We start from the raw sequence: 22,607 nt of genomic DNA, 5'->3' as shown, positions 1-22,607 counted from the left end.
TGCTGGAGTGGACTGGAAGGGACTTGTGCCCCTAATCAGGCCGGGTTATCTGCTTCCCTAGTTAATGCAGTCTCAGGTCATGTACGATTGGATTGGAGCAGACGCTGTGTTCTACTCACCAGAGGTCTTAGGATCCCATGGGGGATCCTGTGTGGGTCCTTGTGGGTGTCCGGAGACTCCCCGGGCCAGGAACCCCCGTGCTGCAGTGGACCGGAGGGTGGTCAGATGTCTGGAGCCTGAAAAGGGCGCTGCCTCAGAAGCTCTGTGGCTCCCGCCTGTCCCAGAAGCTGTCTGCTTCTGTGTGCACACTCTCTCCTGTGCAGACTACTTTTCGGCGGAGTCCCGGGACCAAGATGGTTCCCGCCGTTCCTGAGGCAAAAACCTTCCCACTGTTTTTTAAATTGGAATTACCTTTAATTTTTCTTTTTATGAGGTAGTCGTTTCTCCTTGGGACAACATTATTTTCATGTTTTCTAAGAACTATACAAGTAGCCAGGGCTATACAGAGAAACCCTGTCTCGAAAAACCAAAAAAATAAAATAAATTAAAAAAAAAAATAAAGAACTATACAAGTTTTCACTTTGAAATCTTTAATGATTTGCTTAAGAGAGCATGTTCTGTGATCCACTGTGTTCATGCTCCACTTCATTTGCTGTCTTGGCAGCAGGTTGCTCTGAATATAGGAACTTATGTCATATTTTTTCTTTCATTTTCTTCTTTAGATATTTTCTGAAGATGAGAAGGTGGAATGTTTCATGTTTGGAATGCTTGTTTGCAAAATGACTCTGACCTACATATTACAGAGTATGGATGAAGGAAAAGGAGCAAATACTTAATATTTATCAATTAAATATCTTCATATATACTACTCTGCTACCCACACCATCATTAGCTGTAGATAAGAAATGAAAAGATTTTACTTTTGTCTAGAGTAGAAGAATGGGAACCAATATCCTTAACTTAGTAGTGGTTACAGTACTGATTACAACCATGATATATTTGTTAAATTTTACAAAAAAGAGAATTATGTAACTTTTAATATCACTAAGGATGTCTCATGTAAAAGAAATTACCTTATCCTACCTAAAAATTTTGAACCCTAACAGTACATTTAAGTCCCTTTTAAGTCCCTTTTTTCTGTTTGTCAGTAACTAGCTAGTAGGCAAGCCTAAGTTATTGAGAACCTAAATCATTAAACACCATCAAATAGAAAAAAAATTCTTAATTTTACATCACATTATATATAAAATATTGGGCAGTTTATAGTTATATGGTATAATGACATTAAAAATCATAAATTATAAAGATGACTCTGCTTCTTCTAAAAGAAGAAACACACACCAGAAGTCTTTGGGGAACTGATTGAGGGAAAAAGCCACTGAAAACGACCCCATAGACAGCTGTAAGTTAGATGACCATGGATACAGAAATGGAAAGAAAACAGCCTAAGAAAAAGCTCAAGGTAGGAGCAAATCACTTAAAAGGTTAAGGAAGGAAGAGAAACAAACAAGACAATCTTTTTTTAAGGGATACCAATTGACAGCTGCAACAAGGTCTAAATTGTATTTCAGGTTATACCCCACAACAGCATCCTGCATATATGTAGGCTACCATTATAACATGATTTAACATCTACATGAGATAGTGACCTTTACTGGTTTTCCACAGTACAATAAAATAAGTAAAATGCTATTGTATGAGTACTAATGTCCTTAAACGAATCAGTTTTCTCCAGAAAGAGACACACGTTAAAGACAGAACTTAGTGGCAGGTCAGTGCTTTGAAAGAGGGTTGGAGTCCTTCCCTGTCAGGGTCTCAGTGCAGCTCATCACCTGCTATTTATTAGGATGGAAACAGCAGCAGAAAGGACAATGGTCAGCAAGATTTAGGGAATGGTGAAGGATATTTTCAGTTTGTAATATGAAATTTAGGTACCCAGAGGCCTCAGAAGACATGACCTCATGATAGGTAAGAAGTATATGGTCTTGTGGAAAAGCCCGTGAATTCAAGAAGATAAAACTTTGTAAGTACGGGGCTGGAGAAATGGCTCAGCAGTTAAGAGCACTGACTGCTCTTCAAGAAGTCCTGAGTTCAATTCCCAGCAACCACATGGTGTATCACAACCATCTGTAATGGGATCCAATGCCCTCTTCTGGTGTGTCTGAAGACAGCTACAGTGTACTCATATAAATAAAATAAATAAATAATATTAAAAATAAAAAATTGTAAATACAATTTATACTTAAAAATGCAAGCTTATACAGAATTCTGAAATATTTAAATAAGGACATCAAAGACATAAAAGCCAGAGGAACCACTCAGCTAGTGATATAAGACTTTCCATTAAAATCATATACTGTCCTTAAAGTCACATGATTTCTATTTTTGAAATTTAGGAATCAGAGCTCTTTTGGTGTACTAGACTTAGGTACATGTCTAAGATCCAAGTTTCAGGTCATTATATTCAGCTTATTGTGTTATTTACATAGAAAGCATATTAGCTCCTTTCACTCAACTGTAAATCCTATAGAGGTCTTTATCATTACTATACTGTGATTATATAAGAAGTCTCCTCATTTATCTTAAAGGCACATCTGTTATGTTTGTTATGCACTACGTTTTTCACTTAAGCTTAAGAAGGTCATTTGGCTGGGATTGGGGCAGTGCAGAGCATGTGCAAGTCTGGGGTCTTGTTGGCTAGATGCTCTACGCAACACAGCAGACAAGGACCCACAGATGCATCTCCCCTCACATATGAAATACATTGCTTATAAAACCAGGGGAAATTACCCGTAATTTATGATTATCTCAATTATACATATAAATAGAAGAAAATGATTTCCTAAAAGCATCCTGGAGGATTTTTGCCACATTTACATAAATTAAGCTTAACTATTTTTAAAATTTTAGCATGCTTACAGGATTTTTATTCTCATGAATCACCTCTCAAGGGGAAAGGCCATACATTAAATTTAATAGTATATCTTAGATTGTTTTAAGATCACAAACAGTAGGAAACAGTTCTATTCAGTGTGTCAAACAGCTAGAGACACATGATTATAGGAATCCAGCTGCTTCTAAGAAAGAGGAGAAACAGTTCATAATAAAGATTTGGGGACAATAATTGAATAAAGCCATATACACCTATTACACAGGGAAATATAACTAAATTAACCAACAGTAGAGACAGAAACTGTCAGAAAGACCAAATCTGTTCTGCAACAACAGTTCACCATTGGTGTAAAACATTTTTAAAAGGCAGGAGGACAGACAAACAAATAAAACTCTCTGTCTGACAAACACCAAGTGGCAGTCACAACAATTACACAATTTTGTTTCAAACTGCACACTGGGACCATGTTGTGCATGCATATGAGCTATTTGTATTACATCAAGTTCTATTGCTCTCTGTGACTGAAATAAGTGACTAGAGTGAGACCCTAACTTCAAACGTTCCACTCTGGAAGGTGAGGTTCTCTTTCTAAGCATAGAGGTCGATTCAAGAACCTGTTTTTTTGTCACTAGGGAAAGATTAAAGTAACAGAACTTCATTACCAGTTTGTTACTTTGGTACTTGGTACTTTGAGGGGGGATTGGAGCCCAGAAACAGCCAGTTTGTGTTAACCTGTTTTTGTGTTGAATTTATAAGTTAAAGGTCATCATCAACATTCATGCACAGAAAAACAGCATGTGTAAGACTGGGAGTCTCATTATGCATTTCCCATGGATAAAGGATTACTAGTACTACTGAAGAACAGAGCACAGTACAAAAATACTGTGAACACACTTACCAGACTTAATATGTTTATGCACACACACAGTCCAAACAGAGAACGTAGAGCCATTATTTAATCAAAGCCTCCTTAGTAAATGTGTTTTCCATATATGTAAAATTTTCAGCCAACTAAAGCTTAAGTACCAAAATATTTTTAGTTAAAGCTGTTTTATATGGGAATATTTCTCCAATGAGATAATCTCTATAAAGCATAGAATACAAGTCCTGGCACATAGAGTTCAAAAAATATACACTGTAGCTGTAGCATGTGTAAGACTGGGAGTCTCATTATGCACTCATTCAGACACTCCAGAAGAGGGAGTCAGATCTCAATACAGGTGGTTGGGAGCCACCATGTGGTTGCTGGGATTTGAACTTTGGACCTTCGGAAAAGCAGTCGAGTGCAAAGGAAAATATTTAGTTAGGGCTGGCTGGAAATTTTAAAGAAAAGCAACAGGGTAAGAAAGCACTGTCTTTTAATGACTATTAAATTTAATGACTATTAAATTCTCAAAAAACCACGTGCCTCACAGTCAGGTATCTGGTGTGTTTGCAAGGCATTCCTGTAAGAAAGAAGAGGAGGGCCGGGCGTGGTGGCACACGCCTTTAATCCTAGCACTTGGGAGGCAGAGGCAGGCGGATTTCTGAGTTCGAGGCCAGACTGGTCTACAGAGTGAGTTCCAGGACAGCCAGAGCTATACAGAGAAACCCTGTCTCGAAAAAAACCAAAAAAAAAAAAAAAAAAAAACAAACAAACAAAAAAAAAACACCCCCCCAAAAAAAAAGAAGAAGAGGAGGAAATAATGCCTTAACAGCACCATTTGATCATAACCCCATTAGAGCTATGGTGTAGAACTGCCAATCTGTTTAGGCTCATACCATTTAAATATTGCAAAATATATGCATGTTGAATAGGTGTTAAATATATTCCAAAATCGTCTAATAAGCAAGTAGTTCATAGTAAAGCTGGAGTTACTCAGATACTTGTAAGATGTTTCTAAGTTTGGTGAGAGGGGCAGTGTATGAGTTGAGAATGTTGTTTTATAGAAAACTTAATCCCATAGCACATGTTTATGAGGAACAAAAAAAAGTCAAATTGTGTGAATGCAATGTGGGATCCTTTCATTTGTTGTTATTCTTCTTTTAATAGGATTATTATATGTCACAATGGATACAAGCCATGTGAGCATAGGGATATTGAAAGAAGCAATGTACCTCTGTCTTTCCTAGACAAATGAGAAGATATGCAGTAGTATCCACTTCAAGTAGATTTTCTGAGTGTTATTCAAGTTTTCAGTTAATTGTTTTTTGTTAAGGCCTAGGGAAAACATTAAAGCCTAGATGGAATGTTAAGACCTAGGTAACTGTTACCTGGCTAGCCTGCCATTTGTGCTGTTGCTAAGAAACTTTCTCATATGTTGTTTTTGCTGTTACTAGAAAACTTTCTCATGCCCAAGTTATTTGCATATTCTGTTATATTCTGTGCTCTAGGAAACCAATCACAACAGAAGTCAGTTAGAACTGCTTGGTATAGTTAGCCACAGTAAGCTTGGACCTGAAGCAACCACCCAGCAGCAATTCCTGTACCTGTGTATAAGTTTTTATGGTATTTGCCTTTATAAGATGCCCCTGGGATAGAACCCAACATAAGAGAGACAGCTACATCTATTTAGAATAAGACTTCCATTTTAAGTAGAGGTTGAGTGAAGTTTAAGTTCCCAAGATCTTCCTGGGAATTGACAACCTTAGTTGGCAGAAAGAGACATGTACGTGAGTAACTGACATCCTGGTTAATGAGTTAAGACATGAAAGTTATATAAGGCAAGTTGAATACCCCAACCAATTGGTACAGGATAAATGTACAACAAAGACATGTTCCTAAGGAAATCCCCTATCCCTAAATCTTGATTGGTGGAATAACTTGATACAGATGTTTATTGATCTCACATTTAAAAAGCCCCATAGGCTTTTAATTCAAGGTCACAGTTCAGCTCCTGAGTCTGAATTATAGCTCTGATTTATCAGTCCTGGGACATATACCCAATAAACTATCCATGTCTGACTGAGATTGGTATTTGTGTGGTTTGTGAAGTGACTCCTGGACTCCAACAGATTTCCAAATTTATTGCGAACATTTACAAACTCCCATGAATACTAGGAATATGGAAATTCTTCTGTTTTTCCTGATTCACTTTGCAAATGTGGTACAACTTATAGGAAAAGTTATGAGTGCAATCAGTGTGGTAAAGCTCTGAGTTCTTCCTGTTCTCTTCAAACATGTGAAAAGCTTCATATAGAAAAAGAATGCTATAATTGTAAAACATGTAATAAATGCTCTTACCATTCAAAGATGCAAAACAACCCACAATGAAGGGGAACACCATGAATGCAAACAAAGTGATAAAACTAAGATCTGATTCCTCTTTATCATTAGACAAAATTATAAAATTATTCTATACATACAAAAAGAGTCATCAGTGTAATGAATGTGGTAAAGCTTTCACATGTGCCAATTATCTTTGCAGGCATGAAAGAAATACTGGAGAGAAACCCTCTGAATATACTCAATGTGGTAAAGCCTTTGCATATCAGAATCATTCTCAAAGGCATGAAAAGAAATCATACTGGAAAGAACCCTGTGAGTGCATTTAATATGGTGAAGCCTTTGCACACTTCTATAGTCTTAGTCATCATGAAAGAATTCACACTGAAGAGAAACTCTATAAAGGTAGTAATGTGGTAAATCCTTTGAGTTATAGTATCTGTTGAGATCAAACACACCTGAAACACAGATCAGTGCAAATGACAAGAATTTATTGTATCAAGCTGTGACTGATTGATTAGGGCCAAAAAAAAAAAAAACAAACCCAAAAAAACCCAAAAAACAAAAAACAAAAAACCATACTTGGAAGCTGAATAGCATGAAGCAGAGAGTGGGAACTGGAAATGGTGTATGGATGTGTATTCTGAAGCCCACTCCAAGTGACAAATTTCCTCCAGAAGGCCAGCACTTCCTAAATCTTCCCAAATGATACTGTGAGACCATAAGAGACAGTTTCTTTTCTGGTTGAGCTAGGATTAAACCCCTGTGTTTCTGCAAGGGACAGAAGGTCATTTGCCATGCCCCCAGACACCAGGCTCCTGACACAAAGCCTCAGCTCCATAATTCTGTGGCCATCAGTCACATGGGGCAATGCCCCAAGCCCTTGGTATTCTGTCTGGACTCCAACCCCACAGTTACCTGGCAACAGCCAGGTAGGCCTGGCCCACTATAAAAGGGGCTGCTTGCCCCCTTCTCCCTCTCTTACTCTCTTACGCTTGCCCCCCTCTCTCTTGCCCTCTTGCTCCTCCCCTCTCTGCATTCCCTTCTCCCCTCTCTCCACATGGCTATGGTCAGCCTCTACTTCTCTACTCTCTCCCTTTCTCTGCCGTTGTCTGCCTCTACTACCCTCTTACCTGCCCTTCCCTAACCTCAGGCCCACCCTGAGAAAAGGGGGTAAGGTTTCATCACAGCTCTCCGCCATGACAATAAACACCTTAAAACCATGTACTGTCTCTTCTCATTGGGATCCACCATGCTGGAGTAATGGAGCAGGTCTTCCTCTAAAGATCCACGGGACTAATCTCATACAGGAAGCCCCTCTACTTTCTCAGCCACTGCTTCCACTGAGCCACTCGCCCAAACAAGACAAAGACTCTCTCTCTCTGCTGGATGTTTCACCTCCTATTTCCTGCCTTAGTTCATTGGCCATTGGCTTTTTAAAATTGACAGGTGATGCTTCCATGAAGCATTTAAGAGATTCTCTCTACAGCTTAGAGCTTGTGGGAGTGGTCAGTCAATGACAGGTCTAACAAGGCACAAAACAAGAGAAGGAACCCATTCTGGGCACTGCCTGGAAGGCTTAAAGAACCAAACGCAACTGACTTAAAAAAATCAATGAAATAATTCCTAATGATATTCTGCTATACTTGTACATGGGTTCCCAGTTCAATCATCATCAAAGAGGCTTCCTCTGTCAGTTGATTGGAGCATATGAGGACACCCATATCCAAACACTAGGTGGAGCCTGGGTTAGGGGGCTAGGGGGTTAGGAAGTTGGGGTTAGGGTTAGTATATGACATAGAATAATCACTGCATATGTTTATCATTGTTATATTATATGACAAAATAGTATATTGAAAATAAACGCCATAGTTTCCCAGATCATTTAAGTTCCACCAAACACAAAATTATACTTTGAGGTATCTATGATTTGAGGATATAATCACAATTGTATTTCCTCTCACTTCCTCTAGCAAAGGCACTTCCTTGGCATATATTAAAAGAGAAAGTGGGAGGAAAAAAAAAAACCCTTCTGCCAGTAATAGCATGGAAGGAGCAGATCCTCTTTTAGCAGGAAGGATGCACATATGCTAATTTCAAATCAACATTTGCCTTATACAGATGAATTATTTGTAAATGGAAATGAGAAACACACACACACACACACACACACACACACACACACACACACACACGGGTGGGTTGATTTTAGCCTTAAAAAATAAGATAAAGAAGTTCCTAGAGGTTGGATGTCTCTGGACAATGAGGATTCTTCAGCTGAACAGAGTGACCCGTTGAATTTTTCTAGCATATCTTACCTATCCTTATGCCCTTAAAGAGATAGGGAGGTTTACTCAGTATATCTCAGTCTATTTCCCCTCCACACTTAGCATATAGGTCTCAATCTTTGCTGTGCTGCACTGAGCAGTTTTTCTCACCTTGTGATCTCTTAAAGAATAATAGAAGAGAGTGGTAATTTATGTTTCTTTTTCAAAACATCTCACTATGGAAACAAACTACTCTTAAGGGTAGGCTACATGACCAGCAGTAGAGAGCTAACAGAAAACCCAAAACCCAAACCAAACCAAACCAACGCTCCCCCCCCTCAAAAAAAAAAAAACCCAACAGTCTCTGGTTTTGTGATTTTAAGGGATTCCTGAGTGTGAGCACAAATGGGCCTCTGCAACTGTATGTGGTTTTGTGACTTTTCTTGGGCTCCTTTTCTCCTGTTTGTTTTATCCACTACACGCCTATTTATATTTTGATAGGCAGATAGAGTGTGGATCTAGATGGGAAGGGAGGTGAAGAACTAGGGGAAATGGGGGGGGGCGTAATTCAGATATGGTGTATTAAAAACAACATTTTCAATAAAAGAGAGAAAAAAAACCTACATGGGAAATACTTTGCAAACACCAAGACTGAAACAAAGACTGTCCTAGAAGATATTTTTGATTCTCTCATATTTAAAATAGTTTGTTTTCATTTTCATCTCTTATAAGATTCACAATTATTTGATATTTCATGTGAACACATATTAAATAAAAGGAAAGTTTGGTTAATGATAGAAATGATAACATCCTAATTATAGATATGTTACAGTTTTGAAAAAACATGTGTAGGATGCAGAATATAATACAGAATGTCTAACCATCATCTCTTCTGCTATGTTGACAGAAAATATGATCTATTCATATAGTTAAAATATATTTATTTGCCAGACAATTCTGATATTTTGGAATCTGAAATTTACTCTGAATGGCTTCAGGTTTGTGAGAGGAGTTGATGTTCATGGGACATCTTGATATTTTCTTGTGTGAGGCTGACATCTAGTGGAGAAATAATATAAAAGCACACGCTCATCAAGGCAACTGCAATATACTTACATACACACATAATATACATACAGATCTGCAATATACATACATAAATACATACATAATATACATAAGAATCTGAAATATACTTCACATGTTTTCTGTTTTAATTCAGTGACTCTAGGAGTTAACTTCCTTTCAAATTTCTGTATGATATGAATGGGTTGGACTAGTCTTTGAATGAGAGTTTACTCTTGGTAAATCTTTGAGATAGGAATAATAGGGCTAGAGTGATGGCTCAGCAGTTAAGAGCACTGACTGTTCTTCCAGAGGTCCCGAGTTTAATTCCCATCAACCACATGGTGGCTTACAACCATCTGTAATGGGATCCGATGCCCTCTTCTGGTGTGTCTGAAGACAATGACAGTATACTCACATATATAAAATAAATAAATCTTAAGAAAAAAGATATGAAGAATAAAGGACTCTGATAAACTTTTTAAAAGTTTTTTTTTTAACTGTCTGTGATGGATTGTTTAAAAGGATACCCAAAGGGATAGGATTGAGGAAACCAGAGGGATCAAGGACACCACAAGAAGACCTACACAGTCAACTAACCTGGGCCCATGGGGGCTCTCTGAGACTGAACCATCAACCAAAGAGCATGCAGGGGCTAGACCTAGGCCCCCTACACATTTGTAGCAGACTCGCAGCTTCATGTTAGTCCCCCTAACAATTGGAGTGGGGACTGCCTTTGACTCTGCCTCCTGCCATTAGATTCCCTCCCCTAGCTGGACTGCCTTGCTGGGTCTCAGTGGGAGATTACCTCTTGCCAGGGCAGGTGGTACCCAAGAGAATCTTCCTTTACTCTGAAGAGAAGGAGGGGTTAATAGGGGAGAGGAATTGTGTGAGTAGGATTGGGAGGGGGGTGGTATGATCAGGCTGTAAAGGAAACAAAGAAAATAACTAATGAAAAAACAGGACACCCAAAACCTTCCTGTCCCACTGTGTTTGTACAGATAGACAGACAGATGAATGGATGGACACACACACACACACTCAAGCAAGACATGGCCAGAGAGATAGGAAAGCAAGCAGAACATGGACAGGGATATCTCTTAGAGTAGCAGGCAAGCAGAATATTGACAGAGAAATCTCCAGAGAGAAAGCCGAACATAGAGAGAAGCAGACTGGAAAAGCTGTATCAAGCAGAACCCAGTTTGTTTGCTTGGATCCACGATTTGACTTCGAGTTGTTTGTCTTCGCCGCTCCCAGTCACCCTTTCTTTCAGAGCCCCTCTCCATGCTGAGGCTGGTCCTTGGCAAAAGACATATTTTATTAAATAATGTGTAGTTTTTAAAATTTCATTTATATGAAAAAACATTTAAAAAAACCAATACATGTACATTTCATGAGAAACTGAGCTCTCACCTGCTCCAAATCTGAAGCATCCTGAAGCTGCTGAGTTAAAGATTGGTCAGCTCATGTCTGGCTTGTCCTTGGTTTTGTTTCTGCTGGATGGTGGGCAAGTTCAATGACTTAATATTCTTGTCCAAAGGAATCCTTTGAAACAGGTTCTTTCTTGCTTTGCTTTTTCTTTCCCATGGACTCTCATTCTCAGCTGAACGTGGCTTCTCATTAATGTCCTGTAGAACCCACAGCTGTCTCCTTACCTGTGTAGAGTCTATGTGGTACTGTGCACCTGGTCTTGCTAGAGCATGAGCATGGCAGATGTCTCCCTGTGTTTCTTCTTTAGGGTAGAAAACACATGGAAGGGAAGAAGTAGATGGATTTGTCTTTTGTATTGGTGGAACAGTCTCTTCCCCAAGGGCTTGCCTATGCTCAGGGTCTTGCTGGAGACCGATTTTCTCTCCTTTCACTCTGTCCATCACTTTCCACACAATTTGATCCAAACTGTTCTTTTTGGGGTTGTTGTAAGATGATGATAGCCGATCTCGGGAACCTGTATACAGGCACATTTTAGAGATTGCTCTCCTGAGACGTTCTCTGGGTGAGTAGGGTTCAGGCTCTGGAGCCAGAATCCTGATGGATGGCACATCAGTTGGGTCGAAATTCCAGAACATGTTGGATGGTGTGAACTTTTGGACAGGTGTCTTAGACACATAGGCGTAGAGACAGAAGAAAGCATCAGCAGTGACAGCCAGCGTCTGCACCTGCTTAAACCGGCCTAAATATAAGAAATAAGGATGGTGACTCTAGGAGCTCATTGGTAAATTACATTTTAAAAAAAGATTAATTTTACTTATATGAGTACACTGTAGCTGTTTACAGACACACCAGAAGAGGGCATCAGATCCCTTTACAGATGGTTGTGAGCCACCATGTGGTTGCTGTGAATTGACTCAGGACCTTTGGAAGAGCAGTCAGTGCTCTTAACCATTGAACCATCTCTCCAGCCCGTCAAATTACATTTTTAACATGTCCACTCCAAAGCTTCCCCAAAGCTCTAATTTCAGAGAGAGATACCAGTTTATTCACTGGTGATCCTCCCATTTAGAGTTCAGGTACTCAGTGGTCCTTTCTTGGCTTCCAGACTTTCTATCTCCAGTAAATAACCCAACAAAAAAATTTTAAATGGTCTAAGAGTAAGAATTTTGTGCTGATTTGATTCAGCTGAAGATCAATAGGCCTAAGTGTAGTGAGAATTTTGGTTTCTTAAAAAATTCAGTTATGTTATGTGAATATGTTCTTGTTTATTCCAAAATGTGGGATATGGGACTGCTTCAGATTTTTCACAGCAGTAAACTGCAATTTGTCTTGTGCTCTGGCAGGGGTGTGATTCTACCAGCTGAAGATAATTTATGTTTGGAATTCTGGGAACTCTTCAGAGGCTATATAAATGCCACACTCCCAAGGCTACTGCTCCCACTCCTGGTGCTGGTTGCTGTTGTTATGGTTTGCCAAGTGGTTGTGAGCAAAGAGATTAGGAGAAAATGGCTATCTGATGGCAAAGATCAAACTTGCCCCAAGGAACTTGACGCCCCTAATCAGCAGGAAGTCATTTAATAAGATCAATGCACCCTTTACCTTCTAAACTTTTCTCTCTTATCTAGTGTTGGGGATGGGTGGTGGTAGAAAGGATTGGGGTGGAGAAGAGTAGTTAAAAAAAAAAAAAAAGAAAGTAGTCAAAATAGTAATGGCACTAGGCTTCCTGAAGATTTTTTTTTCAAGAGAAAAAAAAGCAGACACCAAGTGCTCCAGTTTTAGAAAAACATAAATAAAAATGGAATAAGCAAAGGACATGAAAAAATAGGGTATGGAGCTGCTGTTGCAGATGAGAGGAAGATAAAGAACGTGCATGGATCTAAAGTAACACTCACTAGCAAGCATCAGGCAGGGATCCTCCATCTCCATCCTTTGCACCTGAGACTTCAGGAAGAGCTGAAAGTTAATGCCCTTGGCCTGAGAAGGGTTGCTGAAAAATCTTGCAGGGATACGAGATGTGTCTTTGTGGTTCTCGTGCCCGAAGCCCAGGCTGAAAAGAATATCTTCTGCATCTTCTTGTACCTGATCCAGAATCTCTGAGATGCTGAAGAGAGGAAGTTTTGGTACATAGGTCAACTTGGAGACATCAGTGAATTCATAATATCTGTGAAGTTTTGAGTAAGAATGGCCCCCATAGACTCATATATATGAATACTTAGTCACTAGAGAGTATTACTACTTGAAAGGATTAGAATGAATAGGTGTGACCTTGTTGGAGGAAGCATGCCAGTGGAGGTGAGCTTTGAGTTTTCAAAAGCCCATGCCAGGCCTAGACTCTCTTTCTTTCAGCCTGTGGAAGAGGATTTAGCTCTAGACAACTATTTCGGCACCATGCGTGCTGCCATGCTCTCCACCATGAGGATGATGGACTAAACCTCTGAAACTGTAAGCAAGCTCCCAATTAACATTTGTTTTTTGTTTTTTTTTAAATAAGAGTTGCTTTGGTCATGGTGTTATGGTGTTTTTTCACAGCTACAGAACAGTGACTAGAACAATACTTAATAGTATTGTAGCTTTGAAAAGAGCTGTTAATATTTGAACCTAATTTCTGTGTCTGGAGGCATAGGGAAGTATATTCCAGTTCTGTTTATAAAAGAAAATTAGCATAGAGCTTTGAACCATTTCTACAGCTGGAAACAAATATAAATGAAGATGAAAATTCTTTGCAGGTGAAAAGCAATACAGAGTAAAGAAATATGCCTGCATTGTCAGTTCCTGACTGTACACTGTTGTAGATCTGGTTTTTGCCATGTTCTTTGGAGTTTGTCACTGTACTTGCCTTAGAAGTTTCTGTGAGACAACTAAACAATTAGTGTAAAAGACTTCAGGTACATTCAATACCTGATTTAGAGAGGTGTCGCTCTTTCTAGCACTTTGTTCATCTGGAGAAGTGCTATTTCAGAGAAGATCAAGTACTGCCCCTCCCCCTGCCATGCATTCTCTTATTCTGAATAACTTGACATCTATGTTCAATAACTGTTTCAACAATGGAGTCTTAATGATGATCCTAGAAGAATTACTAAAATTATATCAGTGATTATTAAGCTCTTTTATAGTGGGACTGCTATTAGATCATTTTCTGATAGTCAAAACTGCAATGAGAACGCTGTCAGTTTCCCATGTATCACCAGTTAATTGATTCTAGATAGTAACTAGACTTTCTCTTACTCAGAGCACATTCCAAGAGGTTGTAAAACAATTAACCAAAGGTCATAAAAAAGGGTACTAATGATTTATTACAGGTTCTTGGACAGAAGATAAAATATTGACTGTGTTTATCTATACAAAACTTTACTAATAACTTAGTTATGGTTTTTAACTTTCAGTGAACCTGTAGAACTGTGACAGGTGATGGATATTTAGCCAGATACTTACTCCTAATGGATATGCATGTAAACATTCTCTGTTGTAAACTTCTACTTCAATTTATGATTTGATTTTATGTGGGAACTTATGGTGAACTTTTTACCATGTGATCATGTATCCTGAAAGATGTATAAGTACTGAGGACAAAGAGACAAGAAAAAGAGTTTTTCCCTTGCCTCACTTAGGATTTTTCTGCTCCCCCCCCTTTTTTTCAATAGCTTTCATAAGAAACTTTTTACAACTTAGTAATAAACACTATAATCACTTTTCAGAGTGTCCCTTTTTCTTCCAGGGACTTCCAACTAGCAAGCTAAAAGAGCTGCACAATTCTTGCTGAGATAGAACAAAGGCCACATTATTTAACACGCCCCCCTGCCCTCCCTCACTCTCCTTTGCTGTTAGGCTACAGGTGTCAATCGCCTAAGCCAAAAGCTTTTTACCTTCAGAAAGAGGAAGTACATTTTAAGGACTTTTTAGAAGTTATCAACATATCAGTACAGTTAGAGAGCTAGAACTTCCAGAGACCCTCAGACTTTAAAGCCACACCAGAGTCCTACTCTATGCCTTGCCTCTACTCTCTGCAGGCCAGCAGGCTTTTGGCACTATATATAGGGAGAGATTCATTCTATAAGTTCTATTACTCTAGAAAACCCTGACTAATACAATACCTGAATCTTACTTCTATACATTTCCATTTCATTGAATTTTATGTAGGTAGGGTTAGCCTCATGGAGAAAAAGTTAAGTCTCAGTACCACATCTCAAATTGAAATTTTGTCCTCAAATTTCTGACACTTTTATTATAGCCCACTAATACTTTCCATCTTGTTCTAGATTTATTTGCATGGGAATATTGTCCACTCTATGGAATGGTTAAGATCCTAAGACAGACCTTGCCTCAGCTTTGCAAGTTCCATGCAGTTAATGCTTGGGCTTAACTGTATTGTATTGCTTCTACCAACAAATTAGTTAATTAAAAAAATACACGATGTTTATTGAACTAGTTACTGTAATAGCACTCTTACTACATCTCCTGGAGTATAGGTTCAGTGGAAGGAGGTTCCTATGTTTTGTACATAGTATCCATTTCTAAGAAGAAGGTTCCTCTACACCCCTTCCTCATTTTGGTACAAACATCACCATATTTCTTGATTGTAAATAGAAAATGTATATAAGCTCCAGGAAGCAGAGTCTAGTTTCTCATTCCTCAATGAAACTAACCCTCTAAAACTTACCTTGAACTGGTTTTGTTGGTTCCACCAGTCATGCTGCTGGAAGCCAAACTAGAGCCAAGATCAAGTAACTGGCAAAGTCTGGGTGTCTGGAGGAAATTCCTAAAGAGATGAAAGGTGATGTCATTCAATTCCAATTTCTAATCGATGCCTTGACCTTAAGCTCCCCCTACTGGATGTATTTTCTCTGTGCTGAGTAAACCTAGACTATGCCTTTTCCCCTCTCCTGGTTAGAAAGTCTTTCTCTTGATATGCCTAGTCTTGCTGGGACTAGATGTCCCAGGGTGGGGTGGTACCCGAGAGGGGTTTCTCCTTCTTTGAGGAGAAGGGAAGGGAATAATAGGGGAGAGATTTGTAAGGGCAGGACTGGGAGGAGAGAAGGAAGGCTGAGATGGGGATGTAAAGTGAATAAAATAAATTATGGGGAAAAAAAAGCCTTCCTCTTTACTGTGTGTTTTTTATTTTTCCTTAAAATTTCTGACTCTGTAACCTCATCTAGTTCGTTGTCCCCTTGGATGATATCATTCAAACTGCCTAAACTTCATACTTACCTAGAGAAGAGGTTTCCATTGGTAGACAGTAATGTGGCTTGGATAGAAACAGAAAGGCAAAAACAAGTTAGAAAGGAAAGCTGAAAGCACACCTGCTCTTTTTCTATCCATAAAATAGTGCCACTGTTTTACTCAGTGGTACAGAGTTTGGGAACAAACATAGCCTAAGAAGTGCAACAGACATGTCAGAGAACACTTTGCTAGTAGTCTGAACTTGAAGTCTAGTCAAGAGACTCTGACCTGAGGGTCAGTATCACTCTGATCTTTAGGATCCTTTTCCTGCTCATCACATGCCTATCTTAAAAGTATCTGGAGACACTGGGGAGAGACAGTCCTATCTTTTAAGTCCTTATCCTCCTGCATCAAATATGCCTCTTAAAACTTCTTCTCAGGGGTGGGGATGTAGCTCAGTGATAGAGCCTAGCAGGATGGGTCACTGGGTCTGATACCCAATATAAAAATGAAGTAGGAGAAAAAGGAGCAAGAAGCTCTTAAACTTCTTTGGTTCTTTGAGCTTCTAATAAGGAAAAGAAGTCACAAAGGTAAGTATATAGCAAATATTATAGTGCTTTGATATAGTCTCGAAGCACCATGCAAAGACTGTCAGGAATCATTATAAGCAGGTTAAGAAATATTTCTAAATCTGGAGTACTTTCTGTGTTTATCATATATCAAAACAAATTAGAAACCCAACCTATTCTCTCCATCTAGATAGGACCCCAGAGAAACCCTGATTCTTTAAGTTTTCCTTCCACCCTATCCTTACATCATACCATGTGACCCTCTCTGTACTGATCCCAACATCACACAGCTGAGCCACTCACCCTCTGCTCCAAGACTCAAGTCATCTTCAAAGCTTGTCCCATGGCTAGAGTACCCTACCAAAAATAAAATCACACAAAAGTTGCAGAAAATAAAGGCAGAACACAACACAACACACACACATACACACAGCACACTTGAACATGTCCTTAGATTCACATAACTACACAAATGTGCTAGATATTTACATATTCACAAAGCTTCCCCCAGGCTTTACATCAGCAATCACTGTCATGGTTTGATCTGTGTATTTTGTCACCTATAATCATGTGCACAATTTTCTACTAAGTAGTTAACACATGAGGGTGTCTGAGTACACTTAGGGATAAACAAATATAAATGTACATAGTTCTCGAGGTTATTCTCTAATAGCAGCTATTAGCAAAGCAACAGCTAACAGGTAAATTCTGAATATTAGGGAACATTTGCTTTGAGGTAGTATTTCCATTTGTACTTTCTAGACTGTTCTATAACAAATGGTATTTTTCAGAAGCTAAAGACACTCATTTTCAAGTGTAAATATGAATGTGGATATATAAAAACACAGACACAGAAGCACACACACACACACACACACACAGAGACAGAGACAGAGACACAGAGAGAGACACAGTGAGAGACAGAGAGTGTGAGAGCACATTGCACAGCATCCAAATAGAAAAAAAAAAAAAAAAAGAACAGCTCACCACTGTAGTTAGATTGCCCTGATTCTTCAGAAAGTCCCTCTTCAGTGTCTCTACAACTAAAAATACAATGACATTTCCAACTGTCTTTCTTCATATGTCCCCCACATGTTCACATACTTTTCCAATGAGAGTCAGAACTACTGGATTTGCTTTTATATTGGAGACAATTAGGCTGTGGTTAATTGACTGAGAAGTTCATAGATTGAAATGTGTTTTATTTCTAAAAGTGTTACTATTGTTATGGCCACTTTGATGAATCATTGCAAAACCAACTTCAAGCAATCTTTATCAAAATAGGAAAAAAAAAACCACAGAAGCAAAACTGGGGAAATACGTTATAATAGGACAGAGTTTTTTTTATACCATAATTTCTGTCACTTCCTAGTGATCTAATATCTAGAGTTTGACAACTTATGATGTCATAATTTCCATGTAATGTATACAAATGTCAGTTATTTTCAGGCTTTTGTCAGTTCACCATATCTACCCACATCTCTTTACTTTCCCAGGATCCATGTTATTGCTTGACTATCACATCTTTCAAGAAACAGAAGAAACTGCATCCTGGATAGATATTTTGAAAATTTACAATGCTACTTTGTGGTCTCCCTTCCCCCACCCTGGAACCTGCTTGCTCAAGGGTGGAGTTTCCTGCTTATTTGTTCTGCCACGCCCACTGCTGGACCCTGTCGTTTTGCTGCTTGGAGGCACACACGTGTTTGTCCTGCTACTGGACCCCGAGTTACTTGGCAGGAAATCGGGTTCCCTCCCCCTTCCTTTATAACTGAATGTTGGAATTAGTAAAGGGGGGCCTTGAACATGAAATCGTCTTGGCCTTGTTCTTTCTCCCGCCCCGTCTAGCTTCCTCTCTTTTCAGCTCGAACTGCCATCCTCAGTTGAACCGTTCGCTTTGCGGACTGCGGGTCGGGCCGCAACAGTACTTTATCACCCATTCACCATCTTGACCTGAACAACAATGGGAAATCAGTATAACAGACAGTGAAAAGTAGCAGTAGTTTTATAAACAAAACAAATTCCCTTTGTTTGAAATGGGTGATCAAAGTAATCTATAAAAGAGCTTTGAGCTGGGATCAAAGCACCTGGGATCCAGTCTTGTCTTCTCTTAATTTATATATTAAGAATAATATAATTATTGGATACAGCTTTTAACAGAAGAAAGGTGTGAAAAATTTCAGGTTACAAAATCCATTACTTCATAACATACCTTTTTTCTAAGAAATCACTTTTTCTAAGTAGCAACACAACTTTTGTAATCAGCAATGTAATGTATGTATTCAGTGATGTGTCAAGTCTAATTCTAATTACACTAGTCAATGGGGAAAATGCCTTTTTAAAAAACAATTATTTTATTTGTATGAGTATACCGTAGCTATCTTCAAACACACCAGAAGAGGGCATTGGATCCCATTACAGATGGCTTATGGGAATTGAATGCAAGACCTCTGGAAGAGCAACCAGTGCTCTTCATATTTGAGCTATCTCTCCAGCGCCCAAAATGTCTAACTTTAATAATCCCTTCCTGGAAGAAATAACACAGGTTGGAATCTTTCAGAATGTGAAGTTGGTTCTTACTACTTTAACACAGAAAGTTGAATGCACACATCCATCATGAAAATCAGAAATACTAGTAGAGGGTTGAAACTAGAAAAAAAAAACCACAGCATTATATTCTTTTTCATGATTCTTGAGCTCTTTTGTCTAATCTATGTTTTACCTTATCACTTTATTTTTAAGTACTACTTCAGGCATTACCACCTTTGGAGGCCACAGAGAATAAAGCCCTTTCCTCATAATCAGTTTTAGATCTCCACTTCTTTCCCCAGAAACCCTAGAAAGGAAACTGCCACAACTGCCTCTTCTAAGGATTTAAATTGTTATATCAAAAGATGGAGATATCAAGACTGCTTTGAGGCCCATTAAGGGAAAGTTAATTCTTCCTGATCAAGGAATAGAATCTCAGTTCTTCCTCTGATCTTGAGTGGAGATAGGATATTCTGATTTCCCCCCAAAGATTGGAGCATTGCATACTATTATTTCTTTCCTTAAGAGTTATTCCATATGGGCCTGTCAATTATTTGTCCAGAAGACCACTATGATTCACTTGAGGACATGCTAAGGGATGGGAAGAAGCCTACCCACAGTGCACTCTCTTACAGAGCTTCTGTCATACTGTACTGCTAAGCTTGCATGTTTTTTTTTGAGTTATAACTCAAGAAGATAGTAACTTTTCCTCTTCTTTCTTCTTCCCTTCTTCCCAGATACCAGGCAAAAGTCTAAGAAGGATTTCTCTGATGCTGTGAGTATCCTAACTCATTCTTGATATGCCTAATCCCTCCAGCTTGTAGCTGCTTGCCAACTTCTGTGAATGAACACAATAGTTTTCTTGAATCATAGCTGAAAAGACATTTAATTGTAAAAACATTACATCATGAAATTTTCAGGTAAATAGATGGAACTGAAAAAGATCATATCAAGTGAGGTAACTCAGAACACAAAAGACAATTATCACATGTTCTCTTTCATTGGAGGACCCTAATTCCAAATTTTCCATCGGAAAAACACTTCCTAGAATAACTGTAGAAATCAGGAAAGTAAAATTGGACCATTTCTGGGGTAAGTGTGTGGGAACAATAGTGATGGGAATAGCAGAGTACAAGTGACCTGATGGGGAAAATTGGAAAAAAGGGAAGGACTCTAATTAGGAAGGGAGGATGCAGACAAATAGAGAAAAAGGAAGGAGGAAGGTAAAACTACAGTAAGGATGTCTGAAAAGTTACAAGGAATCATACTTTAGGTACTAGATATTAACTATCTACATAAAATGTTTAAAATTATAATACATATAGGTATATGTAAAAAAATATGTATATAGTTTGAATGGAATTCTTTCATCTGGGCTGGTAATGCTCCCTACATGAGCCAAAGACCATCTAACAAAGACTCCAACACCAAGCATGAGAAGCCCTCTTTTGAGTTGTTGGTCAAGGTTGTTCATGAGATTCCCAAATATTACAAACTATTGCTATTGCTCTTGCTTTCCCCCTGCCCAGAAGTGTAAGGAAAATCCCTACTGCTGAAGATACCACATACTTCAAAAAGAGAACTAAGAGGTCCCTGCTGGAATTGACAGCTCCTCAGGGTTAGCTTTCATGGGACAATAAGGTGCCAGGCAAATTTCCAAAGAATTCAAAGTAACCTACATTCCTACCAGGGTATAGTGTCTATGAATTGCAAAAGGACCAGCATTGTGGAATAACCCTAAAAGTGCAGTAGTGTCACACATATCTTAGCAGTATCCAATAGCTCTCTATTTCAACTTAAGATCTGCTCGAAAAGAGGGAAGTTATGTCTGGTATGGAAATCTATCCAACAAACAACCCAGGAATAGTGAAGTCATAGATTATAAAGTAGAACCTACAACCATTACTTTAACCCTTAATTCCACAGATAAGTGTAATCATCAAGTCTCATCAAGGAAACTTTTTTTTTTTTGCAAAAGATGGAGACTAATGCAGAAAACTGCAATAGATAAAAATGCAGAGATTTACCTGGCTACAGAAGGTGTCCACTTCAAACTCCATATCCTCAGGGGCTTTCAGCTAGGCTCATCCCCATATCCTTCCAGTGACCTCCCCAATCACAGATTTCTGGCTTATCTCAGAGATGTCCTCCCACTGATTTTCTCTTTCTCTCCCAGCCCTCTCAGCCACCGCCTCTGCTATCTCCACATCTGATCAACCAACTCAAAAAACCTTCAACCCTAACCCTGACTACAAAGACGTGCAAGGATAAAGATGGAGCAGAGATTAAGGGAATATCCAACCAATGATTGCCCCAACTTGAGATTCACCCCATGGGAGAGAGCCTACTTCTGATACTATTAATGAAACTCTGCTATGTTTCCAGATGGGAGCCTATCTGTCATAGGAAAGGCTTCATCCAGCAGCTGATGGAAACAGATGCAGAGACCCACAGCCAAACATTAGGCAGAGCTCTGGGAATCTTGTGAAAGAGTTGGGAGAGGGGTAAGAACTGAGGGAACCGGAGGGGTCAAGGACACCACAAGAAAATCTACAGAGCCAACTAACCTGGGCCCATGGGGGCCCTCAGAGACTGAACCACCAACCAAAGAGCATGCATAAACTGGATCTAGGCCCCCTATACATATATATCAGATGTGCAGCTTGGTTTTCATGTGAGTCCTCTAACAATTGGAGCAGGGGCTGTCTCTGACTCAGATGCTGTTGCTTGCCTTCAGATCCCTTCTCCTTAGCTGGTCCTCCTTGTCTGCCCTCCCTGGAAGAGGATTCATTTAGTCCTGAGGTGACCTAATGTGCCAGGGCAGGTTGGTATGGTAGTGGCGTGGTGGTGGGGTAGTGGCTCTCCTTCTTCTCAGAGAAGGGAAATGAGGAGTGCAGGGCAGGGGAGAGGAGAGTCTGAGGGTGGGTCTGAGAGAAGAGGAGGGAGGGGGGCTGTGATAGGGCTATAAAGTGAAAAATAAATAAATTAATGAAAAAAAATGCTCAGTTTTGGAGCCCAGTTCCAACTGATATATCTACAACACAACTTCTACACCCAAGGCTCAGAAATGGGGTACAAAGATTGTAAGAACCAGAGGAACAGGGAGTTTTCTGTGAGATTGTATCTCCTAGAAATTTCAAAAGCTACACACATAATATCTCATTAACATGACTGCCTAAACATGAACTGAACAAGGAAAATACCAATAGACATGCCAAAGTGTATGGAGGGAAGCCCATGAGATCTCAACCCTACACAAAGAGCTACAGCAACTAAGGAATGCTGAGAATGGGAAAAATAGTTTTCTCCAGGGAGAAGCACAACAAATGGTTATCCAATATCAAAGATCTGCCCTGAAAACATACATACAAGTAACATTACAGATTGATGATATTATATTTAATATATATTATGTATGTATATATGTATGTAACAATTAATATAAAAAGAGGCTATGAATTTGAGTGAGAGGAAGGAAGATTATATGAGAT

At 39.1% G+C, this 22,607-nt stretch overlaps 1 protein-coding gene and 1 long non-coding RNA gene across 4 annotated transcripts in view; one reads left to right on the top strand and one right to left on the bottom strand.

Annotated features, from left to right (window-relative positions):
* Window positions 1-6,306: 6,306 nt before the first annotated feature.
* On the top strand, window positions 6,307-21,702 carry LOC115032115. Of its 2 annotated transcripts, none has more exons than XR_003837746.1 (3): window positions 6,307-6,413; window positions 19,854-19,891; window positions 21,293-21,702. It is a non-coding gene; the product is annotated as an uncharacterized LOC115032115 (long non-coding RNA). The 2 variants fall into 2 exon arrangements; XR_003837747.1 differs by lacking the exon at window positions 6,307-6,413 and adding an exon at window positions 18,180-18,215.
* The window catches only part of Tespa1 (thymocyte expressed, positive selection associated 1), a 93,867-nt gene continuing 81,987 nt past the window's right edge, over window positions 10,728-22,607 (bottom strand). Inside the window, exons 5-10 of one of the 2 annotated variants that reach the window (XM_021175048.2) lie at window positions 17,575-17,630; window positions 16,891-16,944; window positions 16,067-16,103; window positions 15,519-15,617; window positions 12,754-12,962; window positions 10,728-11,600 (exon numbers count right to left, since the gene is read on the bottom strand). In XM_021175048.2, the coding sequence (XP_021030707.1) occupies window positions 10,879-11,600; window positions 12,754-12,962; window positions 15,519-15,617; window positions 16,067-16,103; window positions 16,891-16,944; window positions 17,575-17,630 (1,177 nt within the window). In that variant the 3' untranslated portion in view covers window positions 10,728-10,878. The remainder of the gene's footprint in view (window positions 11,601-12,753; window positions 12,963-15,518; window positions 15,618-16,066; window positions 16,104-16,890; window positions 16,945-17,574; window positions 17,631-22,607) is intronic. The other variant, XM_029482182.1, reaches the window with a different exon arrangement.

The sequence above is a fragment of the Mus caroli genome, chromosome 10, assembly GCF_900094665.2.
Source record: "Mus caroli chromosome 10, CAROLI_EIJ_v1.1, whole genome shotgun sequence".
Taxonomy (NCBI): domain Eukaryota; kingdom Metazoa; phylum Chordata; class Mammalia; order Rodentia; family Muridae; genus Mus; species Mus caroli.
This window is presented reverse-complemented; position numbering and strand designations above follow the sequence as displayed.